The sequence below is a fragment of the Melospiza melodia genome, chromosome 8, assembly GCF_035770615.1.
Source record: "Melospiza melodia melodia isolate bMelMel2 chromosome 8, bMelMel2.pri, whole genome shotgun sequence".
In the NCBI taxonomy this organism is placed as follows: Eukaryota; Metazoa; Chordata; class Aves; order Passeriformes; family Passerellidae; genus Melospiza; species Melospiza melodia.
In genome coordinates this window covers 36,468,589-36,491,934 of record NC_086201.1, presented here as the reverse complement: position 1 = coordinate 36,491,934, position 23,346 = coordinate 36,468,589, and the positions used below count along the sequence as shown (strand labels likewise).

The 23,346-nt window shown below is 49.3% G+C and overlaps 1 protein-coding gene across 7 annotated transcripts in view; it reads right to left on the bottom strand.

The window, feature by feature from the left end:
• The window catches only part of HDAC4 (histone deacetylase 4), a 186,305-nt gene that overhangs the window by 78,506 nt on the left and 84,453 nt on the right, over nucleotides 1-23,346 (bottom strand). For all 7 annotated transcript variants that reach the window (XM_063162701.1, XM_063162702.1, XM_063162696.1 and 4 more), the window contains one exon: nucleotides 9,786-10,030. In XM_063162701.1, the coding sequence (XP_063018771.1) occupies nucleotides 9,786-10,030 (245 nt within the window). The remainder of the gene's footprint in view (nucleotides 1-9,785; nucleotides 10,031-23,346) is intronic.

The window sequence follows — 23,346 nt, the reverse complement described above, 5'->3', positions numbered from 1 at the left end:
TTTCAAATGGCTTCAAAGTTGAGGAAAAAAAAAAGATTAAAAAAATAAAATAGTAAAGCCACGTCTCTGATTGTACCCATGAAGAATGAAAAGAAATCACTGTTGGTGTCTGCTGTAGCCTGGGAAAACAAAAAAAAGAAAACCCATCTGGGTGTCTTCTCAGGGTTATTTCTCCACACTTACCAGGAATGTTATGGGAAGACAAAAATTTAGGCTGGAGATCAGGAAAAGGTCCTACCCTCAGAGGATGATGGGCACTGCCCAGGCTGCCCAGGGAATGGGCACAGCCCCAGGCTGAGAGAGCTGCAGGAGCGTTTGGACAATGCTCTCAGGGATGCACAGGGTGGGATTGTTGGGCTGTCAGGAAAAACATCAGTTTCTGGTTCATTTAAAGCAACAGAGGCAAATCAGAACAGGCACTGCCCACTCAGACCCTGTGTGTTCACCACACACAGCTGGGGCAGGGGGTTTATTCCCCAACTGTATTTCCCAATCACTGAAATCTCATTGCAAAGTGATTCACAGAGGGAAATCCCTGGATCTGAGGAGCACTGCGTGACAGACACACACACGCTGCATTAGGGAGCTCAGAACATCCAAATTAGGTGCTCTTGCCAAAATCAATATTTGTAAATATTCATAACTATGGGGATTCCTGCATATGTTTAATGTCACTGCTCCCACTATTTCTGAAAACTGCACAAATGTTCAACTGTACCTGCAGTTAGTGTTGCTGGTGCTCATTTAGCATAAATTAATATTAATAAAGGTAACAGGGAGGATGCAGAGCATTTCCAGGTATTTATCAACTGTCAGCCTACCAGGAGGACTCAGCCATCCAGAGGATTTTGCCACCACACTCCTCAATTGTCTTCAGAGCTCCAGCTTGTCTGCCTGGGAGGGGGACTGACACCTTATCAGTAGAGAAGCTGTCACAGAGAAACCTCTTTTTAAGGGAAATGCAGCTAAAATAATTCTCTTGAGTCTTTGCAGTGCCCTCCCAGGAAGTGTGGAGTGCTGACACCAAGATCCCATTTCCCAGAGAGAACCAGGATGGACTTCATGGAGACACATTGCATTAGGACTTCCACAAGCACTCCTCCAGATGCCAAACAAGAAGCCAAGCAAAGAGATCCTTCCTGCCCTTCCCAGCTCAGACTGGCTCCTGGGTGTTTACAAGAGACATTTTGAATAGCAGCAATTAATGAAAGGGAGAGCAAAATAATTGTGGAGATAAGCACAAGCCTGGGTGAACAGAAGCTGGAACACTTCTGGCTGACAGATACTCCCTGGCATGCAAAGTTGCTGTGTCCAGCTCCCAACTGCATCTCAATCCACACCCAAATTCAGCTCCAGCACGGGGGGATATCAGGGAAAGGCCCTTCTGCCACCTGTTCTGGCCAAATTCTACAGTTTGGGGGGTTTAAATCAGGTATTCAAAACGATCTTTGGGCTCAGGCTCTTTAAAAGTAAAGTCAAATTGTAGGCGAGGATGAAGGAAAACTCTCGAAAAACCCTTGGCTACGGGTGGAAGCAAAGCACAGGTGCTGGGATTTCTGGGAGCTGGATTTCTGGGAGCACTGCTCTGTTGGGCTGTTTCACAGTGATCCCAACGCTGGCTGGACTCTGTGCCTCATGTTCCCCCATCCTGTTTACTGAAGTCTCAAGTTGTGGCTCCAGTTTCAGGATCTGCTCTCTCTTGGCTCCGTGGCGGCGTGTTTGGGATATCTCCTGGAGCACTGGGCAGAATAAATCAGCTGTGCTGGAGTCTAGGAGGGGGAAACATTGTGACTTCCAGCAGCAGCCAAGACACAAAGATCTGGGAGAAGGAGCACCTCTCATCTCTTTTCTGGGACACGCATCCCACGTGCCCCCTTCCCGCCACTGGGCAGCTGACAGCCAGCTAAACCCGTGCCAGAAATTCCCATGGGCAGGGAATTTTCTGCAGGGAAATGATCCCTCCCAGCCAGCAGCTCCCTGAGACTGATCTCAGCCAGACACATCCTACTGAGAATGTCTGGTGCTCAGGTTTATGAGGCTAAAACGTCTCCAGGACCGGGAATGATGGCAAGGTTCCCTTCACGCCAGCTCTGAGTGACAAGATCCCATGTTTTCCCCTTGGCAGCTTTACATATGGATATGGGATTTTGTACCCTAGTCTCCCTCTCATTGCCATTACCTCTCCCAAAAGGCTGGAAGCCCTCTGAGCTCTGAATACCTCCAAAAGTTCAGCACTGGGAAAGGTTCAGCCCTTTTGTGTGAGCCTCTTGCTGCCTGACTCGCACTCCAGCCTAATTTTTCCCTTCCTCCAGAAGCAGAATATCCAACAGCCTTCCCAGAAAGAGCCAGCTCCATTTGTTGTATCCAGCACATTCAGCTCCTCCTCCAAGGAAAAACTCCTTTGAGTTTGCCTCATGGCTATTGCTGAAGGGGAGAGAATCAGGAGCAGGGAGTGCCCATCCCAGCATGGATGGCAATAAGGAAATCAGAAAACTTGTCTTAAACCAATCCCTGTAAACCAAAAAACCACATAAAATCCTGTAAAGGAGGAGCCCTAGATATTTGATGCTAAGTAAGAGATGAGACCTTGGTCCTTGAAGGAGCAGTTACATCCTCTGTGAACTGTTTTGGGGTGTTTTGGGTATTACAGAAATTCCACATTTCTGGACATGAACAGATCAGCACCAGTGTACATTAACAGGCTAATATTCCTGGCATAACAACAGCATCTAGTGGCGTATTTTTTTTATTCCTGCCCTGATTCTCTGTGCTCTCTTTGATTACTTCCAGTTATTTTATAAGTTCAAAATTAAGATAAAATTGGAATTGAACATTCGGGTGTGGGAACTGCCAAAATATCTCTTCTGCTGCCATTTACTCTGAAACTCTAAACTGACCAAAAAAAAATAGTCATAGAGCCCCACATATATTTTACTCCACAAAAATCCACAGTTCCCATTGTGTTCCTTCCAGCCAATCAACCATGGCCCATCTCAGAAGAAACCGAAAGGAAACGTTTCTTCTACCAATTTCCAGTACCCATTTCCCTGGATGAGCATTCCAGCTTCACTCCTGACATCACTCCTGACACCACCAGCAGTGCTTGGATGGCAGGAAGATGCCTGAATTATCCCAGCCTGATGCAGGACTCCTTCAACCAAGAGATGGGGCAGAAGCTGCTCCATGGATTTGTTGACAGAACCAACCCTTCCATGTGCAGGTTTGTCCTCGCTGCTCTCGCAAAAGATCCTGACTTTGAGGCTGAGGAAAAGTCACCACCCACTCCCTTCAAAGGGAGCAAACGCTCTGATCTTCCAAAAGTTTTCCCCGGGGTTGCTTCCATCAGAAGTTAAGTTTTGCAGGATCTAAGGTGTAAGTTTTGGAGTGGGCTCGGTGTGCCAGAAAAGCAAGGCAAGGTCACCAAGAAAGAACAGGAAACTGTCTGGAAATAGCGCGAGCTCCAAGGCGCTCGAGTAGTAACGAGGCACAAAATGTTCAGTCTGGCCTTTTACCACCGACTGTACCCAGCTGCAGCTTCCTAAGATGAATAATCCTGTCATCCCAGAATCCAGACAGAGGCGGACACCTGGTATCGCTGGGCTTTTCAAGTTCCTCTTGAAAGGGACGCGGGCTGTGAGGGACGGGCGTGCTGCGGAACAGCGGCACAAAAACGAGCAGGGGGAGCCCCTCCACAGCAACTGCTGCAGGAAGACAGCACAGAGCAGACAGGCCCAGGAATGGGAGCTGGGATATCAGGGATGGGATGGAAATTGGCCTTTCCAGAGCCCAAGGCAAGCAGGTGCTTTGCAGGAGCCATGGTGCTGCCGGCAGCGGCCCTGGGGACATGGGGAAGGTGCCACAGGGGATCAGCAGACACCAGTCCCAGCAGCAGAACTGAAACATGCCCAGCTTTCCCTGCTGAGCAGGAATCAACATGGACTGATTGAGGCCACCAAAGAGAAGCACTGGGCACTGGCAGAGCTATGCTGAGAGCAGCCCCACTGCTGGGACAGTGGGGATTGGAATGGGTTGGGTTGAGTTGGGTTGGGAGGTACCCTAAAGATTATCCAGTTCCACTCCCTGCCATGGGCAGGGACACCTTCCACCACAGCCCCATGCAGCCTGGCCTTGAGCAGCTCCAGGGGTATCCTGCAGGCAAACCTGCCATTCCATGGGCAGTGGCTCCACATGAAAGCAAGGAGCAGTTTCTCCCCTCAGCATCAGCGTGACAGCTATCAAGTCTAGACATCTTTGGGAAAGAATTACATTTCTTTACAACACGGCAAAATATGTCTGGAAGATTTCCTGCAAGATTTTCACTCCCTGAAACCAAAGGAATGGCCCGGGAGTTTCACCCCGTGTCTCTGAACAAGAGGCTGATCCCTCGGATGTGTCACTATCCCTCACTCAACGTGGGAATTCATTCTGTCAAGGGAAAAAGAACAGTTTCAGGATCACTGCACAAGAAACACCCTCACAAAGCTCCTTTCCCTGCTGCTGCTTCCCTGCCCATCCTGTCTGTGCTGGATGCACTGTCTGTGCTATGGATGCACACAGTGCTTTCTCAGAGGGTGGAAAAACTGGGAATGGGATTGCACAGCCACAGGTGAGGATTTCAGGCCCAGGAGGAGCTGGGAGGCTCAACTGGGAGGCTCAGCCCACCACTGACATGCATCAGCATCCCTGAGAAGTTTCCTGTGGCTGTGGCTGTAAAACAGCGGGAGCTGGGAAGAGCCCTGCTCCAAGCTGGGACACAGAAGATGAAGCACATTCCCCACGACGTCCTTCCCTCCCCGTGAGGCGCCTCTGGCCCTGCCAAAGCGCCCACCCTGCGCCTCCTCCATCCAGCCCTTGACCAGAAGGGCAAACGGGAAAGCTTTTGGTAACTTCCAGCTGATCTTGGCTGGGAATGAGTGACTCACAAAGGAAAAAATTCCCTGCCTGTTCCTCCGCGAGCAAAGGTCAGGCAAAGCTGGCAGCGGGACCTGCGGAGAGGCTTTCCACCGTCTCACTCCATCCTTGGTTTTGCTCAGGAAGGCAGATGTGAAGGCCATAAATATCGTCCCACATCTGGTGAATGCATGGAGGAGTGGAAAACCCACCTGGCTGAAGGTGAGTGGCTACTGGAGAGAGGAGCAGCCGCCGGTGCCTCCAGCCTCCAGCCTCTCCCTCAGTGCCTTCTGGAGCCAGGCCTGGGCAATCTGCAGAGCTGAAAGAAACAGCCTGCCCTGCTCTGTGCAGTGAAGCCTTCAGAAGGCTTGGCTTATTTTCCCCAAACATGTCAGGGTTTTCACAGAATCGCCCAGAACGCTTTGGGTTGGGAGGGAGCGCAAAGCTCAGCCCATTCCAACCCTCTGCTGTGAGCAGGAACATCTCCCACTAGAGCAGTTTGCTCCAAGCCTCGTGCCTCATCACTAATTTCTTCCTAATACCCAATCTAAACTTTGTTTCAGCTCAAAGCCATTATTCCCCCTTCTTCCACCTCTCTCTCCATGCCTGTGCGTTCTCCCACTCCTCCCCTGTGCCAAGCTCTGTGTCCATTATAGAGCCCTTCCACAAATATTGTTTCGCTCATTTCCTGGCTCTCTCCACCTTGCACCATCTTGGGGAATCCGGCACTTTTATGTGAAGGCCAAAACACAAAGTCTACAAAAGCAAGGACTGGGACACGCTGGGGAAAGGATCACATGTTCAGGCAGTCATCGCCTTCTCCTCCTGCACTGGGTCAGATGATTAAAACTGAGCTGATGGAAGCAATTCCAAGCTCTGGAAAAAGCCAAGACTTCAGCTCTCCATAGGAAAAAGTTATCTACTGGGATAGAAAAACAGGCAATCAGGCCAGCATTTTCCAGGCCAAACTTCACTCACTGAAGCGTTCCTCACACTCCTGCTTTGTTTGGGGGATGGCACGGAGGGGTGCTCAGCCCTACTCAGTTCCTGTCAAGCCAGACCAGTTCCTCTGTTCCCACCAGCACCACAGCAGCAAAAGAAATAAAGCAACCCCAAAGCATGACTTGTCTGTACTAGCAAAGGAGTCAGCACTGGAAACAAAGGAGCTGTTTGAAAGCTTCATCAGCTGGGAGAGCTGGGGGTGCTCACCTGGAGAGGAGAAGGGTCCAGGGACACCTCAGAGGCCTAAAGGGGCTCCAGGAGAGCTGGAGAGGGACTGGGGACAGGGGATGGAGGGACAGGACACAGGGAATGGCTCCCACTGCCAGAGGGCAGGGATGGATGGGATATTGGGAATTGGGAATTGTTCCCTGGGAGGGTGGGCAGGCCCTGGCACTGCCCAGAGCAGCTGTGGCTGCCCCTGGATCCCTGGCAGTGCCCAAGGCCAGGCTGGATGGGGCTTGGAGCAACCTGGGATAGTGTAAGGTGTCCCTGCCCATGGCAGGGGGTTGGAATTAAATGATCCTCAGGGTCCCTGCCAACCCAAAGGTTTCAGGGATTTTATGAAATAAATATTTTGCACTCATTGATTAAAATGATGGATGCCAGGCTATAGGGGAAAAAGGCAAAGTAATCAATTCCAGACAGCACAACACACAGAACAGAGTAAAACGCAGAAATTCTTCCCCCTTCACTGAAACAGTTTCCAAAGCAATTCTGGGTTTAACATTATCACAGAATCACAGAATGGTTTGGGGTGGGAGGGACCTCAAGGCTCATCCCATTCCCAACCCCTGCCACGGGGTGTTCATGCCTGTGTCCACATGGGATTAAAGAAAAAAAAAAACAAAACCAAAAAACAAATAAATTTCTCCAAAAAGACTTCTGCATCTTCACTCAAGACTGTTTCTATATCAAACTGCACAGCTCCAGTGCTTCACTTGTAGAAGATAAATGGGTTTTATTTGCTTTAACATTCCCACCCTGCTTTTCTCATGAGCTAGGCAGCTCTGAGCCCAAATTTTAAGTTATATATTTTAATTTTCTGGGCCAAATAATTGCTTCCCTGCACTCACAGCCACTGGACTTCACACAGTTGCCAGTTCTAAGAGTCACCTAAATGTGGGCTGACTCTGGCACACAGAGACAAGCAGGATGTTTTCCCAGAGAAAATGCACCACACTCACACACTGGGGGATATTTTCTTTGTGAGGCATGACAGGGCTTATTTCAATGAGGGTTTGATTTTTAAAGCAACTCTGCTCCCACTGACACACTACCCTCAGAGATCACCTTGCAGGCCACCCTTTGGTACAGGATTATGCCATCCCTATTTTAAGGCTCTGATTTAGCCAAGCTTACACACAAGATGAAGAACTTCATTACCTAATGGGCTGGATATACTGTGGCATCTCAAAATTCAAGCTCAGCTTCCTCCTTAGAGAGACTTTGAGCAGAGCCAGTCAAAGCTTTGACACAAATGAGAGCAAATATGTTCCTATCACCACTGCTTTGAGCTTGGCCATTAAATGGGAATGAGCCTGCCTGATTTTTCATAGACAAACAACTACAGGCATGGACAATTACAAGGGAATAATGGAAATATTTGTCACAGGAATTCCCCATCCTTCCCCCACCCTGAGTGCTTGTGCCAGTGTGCAGCCACAGAAGCATGGGGATATGTAAATGTTCCACACACACCCCCAGAGATGCACACATTGCACATCCATATATAAATATATTCACACCCAGGCACCTCCTCACCTCTGCCCTGGCCACAGCACAGAGGACTCACCAAGGCACAGGGGTGATTGCTATTAATCCAGCTTCAAACAGGGACACTTCTCACAAAGCCCAGCTCCTCTCTGGACTAAGGAGTCTGTAAACAACACCCCGTTAACTTTTAATCCCATCTTCCCCACTCTGACATGCATTTTGTATTGAAATGAAAGTTATATAAGGTTGAATCGAGGTTGCTTTTTAATATTACATTAAGGCTATTTACCATGTGCAGCACTAATCCCCCTTTGAAAAAAAGGAGCCTATTACCAATTCGGAAAGCTTACGTTGCCATAGCAATACTCCAGCACTGGGAAATATTTATATAATGTCTCATGTTTTCACTTGCAACAGCCATCTTCCACACTGGACTGCCCACTGACCCTGCCTGGTGCCTAATTCCCAAAATGTGAGCGTGTCCAGAGCCACCTGCAGGCACTGCCCTGCACCCCCTGCTCCTGCAGTCCCACCATGGCCCACACGCTCAGCCTGCAGCTCGTGCTGGTGGCAAACGTCCAACGAGAAGTTCCTGTGCCACCACTCCCAAAATGTGTGAGCACAGCAGCAGGTAACCTCCTGCTAGGGTCAAATCCAATGAGGCATTTTCTGTGTTCAGGGAAGGGGATGGAGCTGGGAAGGGCATTGTCCTGGATTGCCAGGCAAATTGTGTTCTATTTGCCCTCTGTATGGCAGCTGTCTTCTGTTGAGTGGGCAGTTTTCCTTATCTCTTCCACAACCAATCCTCCCTCTGGGGAGACACTGCTGATAACAGACTATTGAATGTCACTGCATGGCTGATAAGAACTAGAACATCCCATTGGGAGATGTGAGCCCAGAGGGAGGAGCCAAGCATTGCTACCCAGATATAATCCAGAGGTGTTTGAGACACCAGCACGGCTTTCTCCACGGGATTCCCCAGAGGAACAGCAGCTGCCTCTCCTTCCACTGGATCTTCAGAGGAACAATACATCCTTCTCTACAGATCCCCCTGCTCCAACAGAACCACCCCTGACACTGCAGGAGGGCTGCAGCCACATTTCCAATGGGACTGCCACCAACAGCCTGACCCACAGGGTGTCAGGCTGGGCTCTGACTCTGTCACTGTTGTTCTGGTGTACTGCATTGCTTATTTTATCCTTTTATTTTCTTCCCTATTAAAGAACTGTTATTTCTGCTCCCATATTTTTACCTGAGAACCCCTTAATTTAAAATTTATAACAATTCAGAGGGAGGGGGTTTACATTCTGCATTTCAGGGGAGGCTCCTGCCTTCCTTAGCAGACACCTGTCTTTTCAAACCAAGACAGGGCTGCAGCCTCGTGACAGTGTTCACAGGGGTCTCAGGTGGAGGGAAGAGCCAAGGATCTGACTCCATGTTTCAGAAGGCTTGATTTATTATTTTATGATATATATTACATTAAAACTATAAATAGAAGTTTATAGTTTTAATGTAGAAGAACTAGAATAGAAGAAAGGATTTCCTCACAAGGCTAGCTAAGAATAGCATAGGAAAGAATGTTAACAAAGGTTTATGGCTCAGACTCTCTGTCCGAGCCATTTGTGATGTGAATTAATGGCTGTGATTTGCCATTAATTAGAAACAACCAACATGGGCCAATCACAGACCCACCTGTTGCATTCCACAGCAGCAGATAACCATTGTTTACATTTTGTTCCTGAGGCCTCTCAGCTTCTCAGGAGGAAAAATCCTAAGGAAAGGATTTTTCATAAAAGATGTCTGCGACACAGCCCCAAGAGAGACTGAGGGAGCAGGGAACGGGCTCAGCCTGGAGAAAAGGAGGCTCAGGGGGGTGCTTCTGGCACCCTGAGAGGAGGGTGGAGAGCAAGGACAAGAGGAAACAGCCTCGAGCTGTGCCAGGGAAAGTTTAGACTGGAGATCAGGGACAACATCTTCCCTGAAATAGTGGCCAGGTGCTGGAACAGGTTCCCCAGGACAGTGGTAGACTCATCACACCTGGAATTGCTCAGAAGCTGTGTGGGACGCAGCGCCTGGGGACCGTGGTGGCACTGCTAGGTTGGTGGCTGGAATGGCTGATCCTGGAATGCCTTTCCAACCTCAACAATCCCCCAATCCCCTCACCCCCGACCCCCCCTTACCTTGATGTGCTCGTGCAGCTGCGCCTCGTGCTGCCGGGAGAGCTGCTCGTGCTGCCGCTGGAACTCCGCGATCAGGATCTGCCTCTGGATCTGCTGCTTCTGCTTGAGGGCCAGCAGCTCCTGCTGCAGCTGCTGCTCCCGCAGCGTGGGCTCCGTCACCGGCATGGAGAACTGGTGGTCCAGCCGCAGGTCCATGGGCACCGAGCTGGGCGCCACTTGCAAGGGCAGGGCTGTGCTCACGTCAACTGCGGGGAGAGCACGAGAGCGCGGTCAGCGGGCTCCTCACCCAGCAAAGGATGGAGCAACCGGGGTCTGGATGGAGAGCAGCACCATGGAATTCACACCATTCCCTTAGGGGTAACTACAGGAATTCAGGGATCAACAAGTTTTCCACCAGGCTGTGCTCACGTCAACTGCGGGGAGAGCACGAGAGCGCGGTCAGCGGGCTCCTCACCCCGGTCAGCGGGCTCCTCACCCAGCAAAGGATGGAGCAACCGGGGTCTGGATCGAGAGCAGCACCATGAAATTCACACCATTCCCTTAGGGGGAACCAGGGACTACAGGAATTCAGGGATCAACAAGTTTTCCACCAGGCTGTGCTCACGTCAACTGCGGGGAGAGCACGAGAGTGCGGTCAGCGGGCTCCTCACCCAGCAAAGGATGGAGCAACCGGGGTCTGGATGGAGAGCAGCACCATGAAATTCACACCATTCCCTTAGGGGGAACTACAGGAATTCAGGGATCAACAAGTTTTCCACCAGGCAGCAGCTCCTACAAACCCATGTGTTTGTGACACGCAAAGAGCATCGTGTGTGTGACCCATCCGTGCCTCCCAAACACACACACTGCTCTGTTCCACTCATCCAGCACCACTGGAAATGAGGAGGATAAAGAGAAATCTGAGACTTCACAAAAAGGATTAATGCTGACTTGTCATGATGGACTGCCATGCTCAGGAACATGAGGCTCTCCCTTTAAGAAACTCATGCAAAAACCACGATGTGTTGTTGTATAATAAATCCCAAACTGGTTTGGCTTGGGAGGAACCTCAAAGCCTCTCCAGTGCCACCCCTGCCATGGGCAGGGACACCTTCCACTGTCCCAGGCTGCTCCAAGCCCTGTCCAGCCTGGCCTTGGGCACTTGCAAGGATCCAGGGGCAGCCACAGCTGCTCTGGGCACCCTGTGCCAGGACCTGCCCACCCTCCCAAGGAACAATTCCTAATTCCCAATATCCCATCCATCCCTGCCCTCTGGCACTGACAAGCCACAACCCCCCCTTTGCAATAACTGAACACAGCTTGTTTCTCCTAAAAAAAAAAAAAAAAAAAAAAATTACTGCCATGGCATGAATGACTAAAAATCTTCTGAATTCCACCTGAGTGACAGTTCTGCCTTTCACGGGTATTCTGTATTAGCAACATTTGCTCACTCTCTCTCTCTCTCTCTCTCTCTCTCTCTATCTCCGGGGCAATCCCTCAATAACTCTGCTGAGAGCTTTGAATGAACATCATTTACAGGATAACAAAGGCTAATCCCTCAGAAACACTGAGCTTCAGCAAAACTGGAAAATAAAGGTGGGGTTTTTTTTCTCCATATCCTCTGTCAGGACATTAATTTTATCCATCCCAGGGAGAGCGTTTTCATAGGGGTTTTCTTCTCAAATATTCTCATGGAGCAGAGGTCCAGGAGCATGTTCACCCCTCCCTGCACCCAGCTGAGCCAGGGAGAAGGAGGAGGAGGAGACTTTCTTTTTTTGATGGAAACATTTTCAGCAAAAGGTCACATTACTGGAAGTGTTGCTATTTTTCAACCCACAAGCTCTTCCCTCCACTTCCCTATTGTTTTCCTTCCTGTGGCCTTTTCTGTGCTCCCCTCTCTGCCCAGCAGGACCACAGCGAGATTCCTTGCCATGGATTGATTCTCAAGCCACAGGCAGGGATTTTGGGGAGAGCAGCACACTCTGACCCAGAGACAAGCACTCAAACTCACCTCAACACTGTGTTTGAGGTCCCTGGGGAGAGCTCACAGCTCCTTCCAGGGCCTAAAGGGGCTCCAGGAGAGCTGGAGAGGGACTGGGGACCATGGATGGAGGGACAGGACACAGGGAATGGTTTTTAACTGACAGAGAGCGTAGATAGATGGGATATTGGGAATTAGGAATTGTTCCCTGGGAGGGTGGAGAGGGGCTGGGATGGAATTCCCAGAGCAGCTGTGGCTGCCCCTAGATCCCTGGAAATGTCCAAGGCCAGGCTGGACAGGGCTTGGAGCCACCTGGGACTGTGGAAGGTGTCCCTGCCCATGGGGGACTGGATGGGCTTTGAGTCCCTCCAAGCCAAACCATTCTGGGATCCCACGTATTCCCCTTGTCCTGTCCCTCCATCCCTTGTCCCCAGTCTCTCTCCAGCTCTCCTGGAGCCCCCTCAGGCACTGGAAGGGGCTCTGAGCTCTCCCTGAGCCTTCTCCTCTCCAGGCTGAACACCCCCAGCTCTCCCAATCATGCAAAACTCAACCCAGTTCCAGGCAGAAGGAACACCCTACCACTTGTGACTGTGCCTTAAGATCCATTCCTCCCACTTTACTCCCCAAAAAAAAGAGCCTTAAATCGCCATTCCCTGCTGGAAAACAATCCTAAGAAAACCTGCCCAGTCTCCCATTTCCCATGCAATGGGAGTCCTGCCCCCACAGCTGCAAGGATGAGGACCACAATTCCCATTCAGGGCTGTGGCAGAGGCTGCGTCATCCCTGACTCTCGGCTATTTCAGGCTCCAAAATTCCCCTCTTTGCCGCTGACCCCAGAGCCCTGGCGAGCCCCAGCCAGCCCTCCCTGCTCAATGAACACAGCCCCACAACAAAAACCTGCCTGTGCTGCACCAGTGTTTGATGGGACACTCGAAAATTGCTTTTCTAGGCCCTGCCTCCAGAAGGCACGAGCACAATCGGAGCCGTGACGTGAGCCAAGGCACAAAGACGACATTCAGGACTGCCATGAGAAATGCCAAAGCCATGAATTAGGAGACAAGATCCTGATTATGAATAACAAACTATCTCACGGTCTCTCCCTGCTTTTATTTCTTCCCTGTAGGAACAGAAAATCATCAATCTTTAAATTTCTTTTTATCCCGCCCACCCTTGGCATATAAGGAATTATTTTTTTCCCGTGGTCAAGTTAGCCTGATTTTAATTCCATGGTCACGTTACGATGATTTTTATACTAAGTTAGAACCATTCTGCTGGTGTTTCCCTTCCCAAATAAATAAAACATGGCTGCACATCAAAGCCTGCTTGCATGCTGCACGTTAATTAAGACCTAAAGCACTTCAGTCCCCCTCAGTTGCTGGTGGAGATTGGAAATCTGACATCTCTCAGCTCGTCCTTAACACACTGAGGGGAAAAACCCAAAACACAGGGAAATGAAGTGACAGTCTCTGACCTGACAGCAAAGTGAACTTTCTACAAAAAGTATTTAATCATGGAATCACAGGATGGATTGGCTTGGCAGGAGTCCTAAAGTCATCCCATCCCACCCCCTGCCATGGGCAGGGACACCTTCCACTATCTCAGGTTGTTCCAAGTCCTGTTCAACCTGGCCTGGGACACTTCCAGGGATCCAGGGTGGACACCCTGTGCCAGGGCCTGCCCACCCTGCCAGGGAACAATTCCTAATTCCCAATATCCCATCCAGCCCTGCCCTCTGGCACTGGGAGCCATTCCCTGTGTCCTGTCCCTCCATCCCCTGTCCCCAGTCCCTCTCCAGCTCTCCTGGAGCCCCTTCAGGGACTCTGAGCTCTCCCTGGAGCCTTCTCCTCTCCAGGTGAGCACCCCCAGCTCTCCCAGCCTGGCTCCACTGGAAAAATTAAAAACATTTCACATAAAGACATTACATTTCACATAAGGCATTATCAGGGGACTTTGTATGTGTAGATTCTCCCACACTTCAAAATGGAAAATACCTTCTCCATAAGTCCCAAGTGCTTTGGAAGGGATTAGGGGAAGGTGACACTCTAAACCTGTGAATACACTTTTCAATAAAACTAACAGCAATAATTGAATTTTCTTCCCATTCTCTGTTACAGCATTTTCATTCTGGTCTTTAAAGGATGGAAATACAGGTTTGAGTCCTGAAAGCACATTAAAATTTTAAATCAAAAATTCAGTACGAGATGCACCAAACGAATATTTAAATTCAAACTCTGTTTCAGCATAACCTTTACTTAAGGTTAATTTAAAAAATATTCACAGAATCCCAGAACCACAGAGGGGTTTTGTTGGAAGAGACCTTAAAGGCCATTACATCCCAGCCCCCTGCCACGGGCAGGGACACTTTCCACTAGACACAAAACTGAAGGATTTTTATATCAAATGCTGTGGCCAAAATTGCTCTTTCCTTTCTTTTTTTTTTTTTTTTCCTTGATCTTATACTTTTTTTTAAACTAAATTTAAGCAGCGCAGAAAACTGCCTCTCACATTTGAAATCCAACATCACCTTCAAAGGGAAAGTGCAGGAAATGCTTTCCCTGAGCTCTCCCTCCCTGCGGCACAGAGCGAGTCCTGCTGAACACAAACAGCTCCTTCCCAGCTCCTCTTTCTGCAACAATTCCCTTTGGAGAAGGGAAAGAGATCCCATCAACCTCCCCAAACCTGCTGCAAAACTTCTTCCCAGCTCCTCTTTCTGCAACAATTCCCTTTGGAGAAGGGGAAGAGATCCCATCAACCTCCCCAACCCTGCTGCAAAACCCCAGGGAATGAGAGTCTGCTCAAGGCTGGAGGAAGAAATCAGGACACATCCCACCTGCCCATGGCAGAGAAAGCCTGGGAGATTCTCAAAATCCCAAGAAAAGGGCATTCCAACCTCTTCTAGTGACTCTCCAGTGCCTGGTGCCCTCCCAAATCACTGCCCTCCAGGAATGAGATGTTCCTGGTGGCTGACACTCCCCAGCCAGGGCTTTCCAGAGCCCATGGACTCAGCTTCTCCCTCTCTCCCACCCTTTCTGGGTCGGGGCTTTATTCCCAGCTAATGAGTTTGCTTTTTAATTACTGCTGTGCCAGCCGTGCCCTCGGGCCAGGCTCTGCCAAGAGCAGCACGTCAGCCTTTGGGCACCCACAGAAAGCAAACACAAAGCCAGAGGATGTGCTCAGAATCCCAAACTCTTGGCTGATGCCATCAGATCATCCCCATCCTGCTGAACCACCCAGCAGGATGCTGAGGAAGTGTGAGCATGGATCTCCCCCTCTCAGCATTATTTCCAGCTCTTTCATCCCCAGGGAAAAGCAAAAAAATCCTCTGTTTATTCCCTGACTTTATTCCTCAGGGCTGTCCTCAGTGTCCAGCAACAGTTTTGGATTTTTAAATAATTCCCTGTGTTTTGAAAGGCATTTAAACACCAAGTTGCTGCTGGCAGGAATGCCTTGGGCATATGGGGAGCGTGACGCTGGCTCTGAATCCTCAAATGCCGTTCCTATAACCCATCACCCCAGTTTGCCTCCAGAACCAGCCTGGAAAGGGAGGTGAACAGCAATTGCTGACTCTGAGCACAGCCAAGGGAGCACTTGAGGTGGTTTATTCTGGCAGGAAGATGTGTGCCAGTCGAGCATCACTGGATTATTGTGAATTAAATCCATCCCCTCTCCCGGCAATGGCTGGAGCGCTGGGATCCCCTCTGACCCAGGGATCCTTTTCCAGCAGGGCTCCCCCTCCCCAAATTGCTAAAAACCCCCCGAAACACAGCGAGATGGTGAGATCAGAGCTATAAATAGCACTGAGCTGCTGCAGTATCTGACTGCAGTGCAGGATAAAAGCAGTGGATTTTGTGGGGAAGCGGAACGAAGCCGTGGCACAGCACCCTCGGAGCTGGCTCCATCTCCACACATCCCACCCAGAAGGAGAAATTAACAGGAGAGGGGGGAAAAACACGTTACCAGCTTCACTCAATTCTGCATTTTTATCCTCTAGACAAGATTGTGCCAAGATGGACTGGAGGAACCCCAAAGTTGTCCAAGAGCAGGTCAGGGCAGGGCAGCTCCAGGACACCAACATCCCACCGAGCATCGTGCAGGGGCACGATCAGGGCACAGTCCTGCCCCTCTGTGGATCCACACCAAATTAAAGAACTATCACAGATTTATGGAATGGCCTGGGTTGGAAGGAGCCTTAAAGATCACCTGGTTCCAAACCCCTGCTGGGTGGGACAGCGGGAGGAAACAGTTCCTTCTGTTTCACTCAATTCTTACCTCTGTTATCCCATTTCCAAGGACCAGAATGCCAGGGAGGGCATTCTGGGCAGGAATTAGCCAACAAGCTTGAGCACCACAGCCCAGTTGGACCAAAGGCAGGTCAGCACCCTGGGAATTTTGGGACAGCCCAGGTGGGTGCTGCAAAGGCAGCCTGGATCCTGTCTGGGAGCACAAGCTGGGAGTAAACAGCAGCCGAGGTTTCCTACGAGCTCCACGCACGCTGCAGCTCGGCGAGGGCTGGAGTCACTCCCTGCTCAGGGAATATTTCCTGCTCTGTGAATGGGAACTGAAATTAATCATCCCATCAGCCATGGAAACACATCGTGAGGCAGCACTCCGCAGGCAACAGATGGAGCTTTAAATGTCACTCACTCATTCATTGCGAGGAAACTTCTCCCTGATTACTATCGAGACCTGCAGACAGAAACAGGGTGCAGAGATTCTGCATTTCCACATATCCAGCTCTCCTGAGCCTAATTCCTGCCCTGAACAGACCTCATCAGCATTTATTAGGAACCTACACAGAAATTTTATTCATGACGATAAGGAAGCCAAAACTTGAAGAGCAGACCACTTATCCTACTGGCTCCATCTTAGATTTAAAGCATTAAAAAATGTCTCTTCACTTGAAGAAAAAGAAAACCCACCAGGCTACATCCACAAAAGACAGAAAACAACATTTTCCAGTAACATTTTCCAGTGTTTGCAAGGAATCCCAGAATGGCTTGGCCTAGAATGGATCTCACTCCAACCCCTCTCGCCTCAGAGCAGGACATCAGAGTTTGGAAAATTATAAACTCCCGTGGATAAATATCCAGGGGTATTTCCTTAATGAGAACATGGAGAGTTCAAGGTCCGCACCAAAGCCTTGATGGCACAGGCGTCTCCAGCAGAGATGTCTCCAGCAGATGAGCCTGTGCAGGACAGAGCAGCTCCAAAGGGAGACACTCCAGTTTCTCCACCTCCTCTTCAACCATTATCCCACTTTATCTCCTTGCTGGTTTCATCAGTGACATCTCTAACAAATGAGTGTCTTGGATGGAGCCAGAGCTTTTTGTGAAATTAAAGATAATGGAATGAAAGGAGTCGGCTTGGACTATTTCTCATTTCAAACTTCACACAATTGTAGGAAACCTTTCCTGGAGGTTTCCTTGCATGGCGTGGATAAGCAAAACCCACTTGAGTTTCCATTGAAAAAGATCCCCAGTCTAAATAAATAATAAATAATAAAACAGGAAACAACAAAAATAAATGTACAGCTCTTCTTAAAAGGCTCAGGAAGCTGTGGCTGTCCCTGGATCCCTGGAAGTGTCCAAGGGCAGGCTGGACATTGGGGTTTGGAGCCACCTGGGATAGTGGAAGGTGTCCCTGCCCATGACAGGGGGTGGGACTGGATGATGTTTAAAGCTCCTTCCAACCCAAATCATTCCAGGATTCTGTGATTCCTGGGAATGTAATTTCACCTGCCTCTTTGCTCCAGGCATTACCCAGCAACTGAACCTCTTTGATCCATCTGTCTTGCTTTCAGAACAGGAAACTTCTCTCCTCAGCAGATCCCCAGGACAAAATGCAGAGTTGGAGGAAGCCCAGCTGCACTTCTGTAGAGACAAACCCACATGGATTTCTCACATGCTTCTCTCTAATCTCACTCTGAGCTTCCTTCAAGGGAAAATGACACTTTGGAGAAGAGAATTAAACACGGAAGAGATGGAGCAGGAGCCAGAAAGTCTCATTCTGAGATTACATATTAAAAACTTCCCATGAGAAAAAAAAAAAAATAAAAATTCCACCTGGGACAGCTCCCACCATCCCAGGTGGATCCAAGCCCCATCCAGCCTGGCCTTGGGCACTTGCAAGGATCCAGGGGCACCCACAGCTGCTCTGGGCACCCTGTGCCAGGGCGTGCCCACCCTCACAGGGAACAATTCCTATTTCCCAACATCACATCCATCCCTGCCCTTCCTCAGCCTTAGGCCACTACCCTTTGCCAAAAGAGAAGGTGAAACAAAATTCTGAGGAATTTCCTGTCCCACTGTATTTCAAACAGCAAATAAATGGTTCTTATTAGCAGGAGAGTGAGTTCATTTGTGTCACCAGCCAAGGGACTCCCAGCTGTCCAACAAGCCCCAAAATGTGCAATGCCATCTCCTTCATCATGACAAAAATAAAGCAGCAAAAGGAGCAGCTAAACAGCAAATTGTAATAGGAATGCTGTTCCACAGCTTTTGAAAACTCACAGAGAGCTCAAAGGCTGCAGTTTTAAGTAGAAATCCAGACCATGGTGGAAGAGAAGCCCATCCAAATGGGTAAGTAGCCCACAGCTTCCTGTAGCCCCCTCTGGAAGGGCTTTACTTCCAAATAATGGAAGTACCAGCTGTGTAGGGAGCAGGATCATGCTTGTTGTCCATTCAATACTATGAAGATGCACGTTAAAATACAGAAAAAAAGCCTTTTAAGAGAGTGTCAAACACAGGCAGCTTCCTAGAGAAATTCAAGTAACCTCAACCCATTCAAACCCCTGGGTAGCACAGGGAAATGGCTTTTAGGGAAAGGTGTTTTTCCTAAAACACCTTTTTATTCTGGCAGAACAGGCAGGGGTTGCCCTACTTGGATGCACACACCAAAACACACGCCTGGGCTAAGATTTCTCTTAAAAAACAGAAATTTTCCATTTTTTTCCCCCCAAGACCCAGCAGATGAACTGAATACATGAAAACCCAGAAAGCTGCTCCCCAAATCCTAAAGGATGAGGGCAGATGTGCACTGCACTCTGTGACCGTGTTCACAGGGGTTTTCGGATGAGGGAGGAGATGAGGATCTGACTCCATATTTCAGAAGGCTTGATTTATTATTTTATGATATATATTGCATTAAAACTATACCAAAAGCATAGAAGAAAAGGTTTCATCAGAAGGTTAGCTAAGAATAGAATAGCAAAGAGTGATAGCAAAAGCTTCTGTCTCAGACAGAGTCCAAGCCAGCTGGGCTGTGATTGGACATTAATTAGAAACAACCACATGAGACCAATCACAGACCCACCTGTTGCATTCCACAGCAGCAGACAATCAATGTTTGCATTTTGTTCCTGAGGCCTCTCAGCTTCTCAGGAGGAAAAATCCTAAGGAAATGATTTTTCATAAAGTATGTCTGCCACAGTCACACACAGGCAGCTTCCTAGAGAAATTCAAGTAACTTCAACCCATTCAAACCCCTGGGCAGCACGGGGAAATGGCACAAAAACACCTTTTTATTCTGGCAGAACAGGCAGGGATTACCCTATCAGGATGCACACACCTGGGCTAAGATTTCTCTTAAAAAAACAGAAATTTTCCATTGTTTTCCCCCCAAGACCCAGCAGCTGAACTGAGCCCATGAAAACCCAGAAAGCTGCTCCCCAAATCCTAAAGGATGAGGGCAGATGTTCCCTGCACTCCCCATGGCACCAGGATTCCCCACGTCACGGATGGCTCTGCTCAGAGGGAGCTTTCCCTTGGCATTCACCCCCAAACCACTGACACCAGGTGGCCTCTCAGACATGGCACAAAACCTCAGGGCTGCTTCTGCTGAAAACCTGCCCAGCCTGTGGCATTTTCCTTCCAGGTGCTGCTCCTCAAACTGAGCCAGACCACGCAGGGATCGGCCTGAAGATGAGTTTTAACACAACAACGCACCAGGTATGATTGTGGAGAGTTTTGGATATTTCTCACAAGGAATCTCACTGGGATTCTCCATCTCCACCCTGCTCTGCTGAGAGCCTACCTGCAGCGCCAGCTCTGGAACTCCCAGCACAAGAAGGATGTGAAGCTGCTGGAACAAGCCCAGAGGGTGCCAAAGGATGGAGCCAGGCTGGGAGAGCTGGGCATGTTCACCTGGAGAGGAGAAGGCTCCAGAGAGACCCCTGAGCCCCTTCCAGAGCTGGAGAGGGACTGGGGACAAGGCATGGAGGGACAGGACACAGGGAATGGCTTCCCAGGGCAAGGATAGATGAAATTCCTGGCTGGGGGCAGTAAGGTCCTGGCACAGGGTGCCCAGAGCAGCTGTGGCTGCCCCTGGATCCCTGGAAATGTCCAAGGCCAGGCTGGATGGGGCTTGGAGCAGCCTGGGACAGTAGAAGTGGGGTGGTACTCATGAGCTTTAAGGTTCTTTCCAACCCAAACTATTCTGTGATTCTCTAAATGCTCTTTTCAAGCTCAATTTAAACTTGCCTTCCTAAGGAACAAACAGCTCCATGAATGAACACAGAGAGCAGCTTAATTTTGTTCCTGGGAGCTTCTAGACTGAAACCTCACACTTCTTTTATGAAAAGCTCTGAGCTGGGTGGTCTCCTGCTGAGCATGGTGAGCAGCTTCCCACACCACAACACACCTACACTGCGTCCACTACAGCCCCAGCAAGAGGGGAGCGAGTCCATCCTCGGAAATCCTGATAAATTCTGGATTATCTTGCTTAAAAATGCAACTTCAGCTGCAAAACTTGGACCTAATACAGGGTTTAGGGATTCTGGCAAATTAAATGGTGGCTGCCTCTTTCAGTGGGAGGCTACAACTCTGCTCCAGCTACGTTCAGGCACCAAACTTCCCTGCCAAGGAGTAGACTGCAGCCTGATCCTTCCACAAAAAGAAACAGGATGCTGTGAGCAGCCCGAAGGTGAGAGACATAAAATATCTGTGTAAGGATGGAGCTCCTGTATGTACCCAAAATAACAGTGAGTCACTTTTCAGAGCACTGGGAGAAGATAAAAGGCTCGGGGAAGGAGCTGAAGAGGATTCAGGGATTCAGCTGAGCGAGGCTTGGGAGGACACCAGGGACAAAAGGCACTTGGGAAGTTGGAGAAAGAGATGAAAAGGACATCCAGGCAGCAGCTGAGGAACAGCTGCAGGAGGCAGGCTGAAGAGGAAGGCTTTTAAAAGCAAATCCAAGGAGGTTAGATTGATTCAGTGAGAGAGAGATGGCAATGGCTTATCTGCTGCCTCCCTGAAGTACTACACACCCTGGGTATTAGCAATAAACTATGGAAATGGGACATCCAGGTTTGCTTCAGCATTCCTGGCCAAAACACTGCGCAAAGAAGCTCCAAAGAATACAGACAATCACTGCCAGAACCTTCTGTAGGTAAAACTTCTGCTTGACACACAGCTAATCCCTCCTCCACTGAGCAAACCACACCTTGCATTAACTGTGTTTGATTTTCAGGGCACTTTAATGAAGCTCTGCACTCTGCAGGGTCATCCCTCAGATTTAAGAGCCCATTCCTCCAAAAGACTACAGAAACAAGTCATTCTTCCAGGGAAAGCCAGACCAGCTGAAATATTTAAATGTGATTTTTTTTTTTTTAGGATTTCCCTTGTCTCTTTGTGATATTTTAGAATTCCACTCACCCATATTTAAATTTTTTGCACTTCTACTTATTTACAAATGAAATTTTTATGACTTGCGCTCACCTAGATGGGATTTTTCAGAGTGATTTTTCACCATGAGTGAAAACACTGCCCAGAGCAGCTGTCCCATCCCTGGAAGTGTCCCAAGGCTGGATGGGGCTTGTCCTTGCACTAGCCCAGGTTGCTGCATCCATATTTTCTACGTGAACCCCATGCTATGCATATCCCAATGTTCCAGAAGCCCACAGGACATGGTGCCTATGAAAGCCCCTCTGCCTTCCCAGCTGATCAACCCAAGGAGCCAACACAGGGAACAGCATTTCCAAAATGCCATTATTACCATTTTTTTGCACATGGAAAGGTCTTGCAAAGAGATGGATTCCTGCACACGGCTGTGTCAGACCACCCCTCTCAGCAAGGGAAATAAGGAGCCAAACTCCAAACACATTCAATCCTGCATCAGTGCTTCCAGCCCAAAATAAAGCTGCCTTCAATCACCACAGCCTAATCCTCCCCTCATTCCTCCTGTTTCCATTCCCATGTTTCCACTTCACAGCTGATTTGCCTCAAGTTTGCTTCTCCCAGGGCAGCAGCCTTGAACTGAGCCCTGCCTTGGCGGGGACCGTGAGACAGCCCCAGCTCCTGGCCTCGGATCCCAAGCCCTGCAGATTTCCTGAGGACCTCACTGTCCCTGCACGAGGTCCTCGAGGTCCAGAGGTGATGCCTGAAAAATGAGGGAGCTGTCAAAGCTGCAGGAGCTGGACACTGAGGGGCTGGAGCGTGTCCATGGAAGGGAACAGAGCTGGGAAGGGAATGGAGCCCCAGGAGGGGCTGAGGGAGCTGGGAAGGGGCTCAGCCTGGAGCAAAGGAGGCTCAGGGGGCCCTTGTGGCTCTGCACAGCTCCTGACAGGAGGGCACAGCCGGGAGGGTTGGGGAGCTGACCAGGGCAGGAATCAGGAGAACTTTCTTCCCTGAAATGGTGGTCAGGCTTTGGAATGGAGCCACCACCCCTGGAAGTGTTCAAAAGCTGGGTGGATGTGGCACTTGGGAACATGATTTAGTGGTGGCAGTGCTAGGGGACCAGGTGGACTCAGAAGGTCTTTTCCAGTTTTAGTGGCTCCACCATTCTGTCCTGTGTGAGGATGGATCCAAGAGACACCAACAGAAAGGAAAATAACACAGGCTACAAGACACTGAGACACTCACATCAGCAGAGGCAGTTTCAGATAATAACTTGTTTTACAGGCCCAACAGAACCAGACAAACCCAAGCAAACCAAGCCCCAAGGAGGAAGAAACAAGAGGCTGAAGCTCATTACAGTCCCTTTGATCACCAGTGCGTTTTTAGAGGATGCAAAATTCACTCCTGACCTTACCCAAACTTTGACTTCCCCGTACGATCATCACTCTGTCAGAAATGCCATCTCGGTATTTTTAGGTGACAGTACATTTGTTTGTACTGTACATTTCTGCTGAGAAAACTTGTTATGTTTTGTAGGTCACTTGGTTTTACCATCTGCCTTGATTTCTGCTCAAGGAAAGTGTTGTTTCTGAAATCCTGAGTGCTGCACACGAACTGGGAGACGTCGGAACCAGCAGCAGCCTGATTTTGTATCATCCCAGTGGAAACACAGTGGAAATGCTTGCCTTAAACTAATTACTTAGTTTAAAGCAAGCATCCACTTAAAAGAAAAAGGAAATATTTCTCAGGAAACAAATCAACAGCTGTGGGTTATTACTTCCTGGATAATGGGAAAAGGGTCAGCAAAAGCTTGGGGTGGTCAGTGGGAAGCCATTCCCCCTTGTCCTGTCATTCAGTGTCCTTGTGAAAAATCCCTCTCCAGCTTTCCTGCAAGCTCAAAAGTTTGGAAATATTCTACAATGACCTTAACAAAAAATAAAAAAGACATGAAGCTTATTGGTAAATGAAACCTGAGGTGGGAGAGATCCCT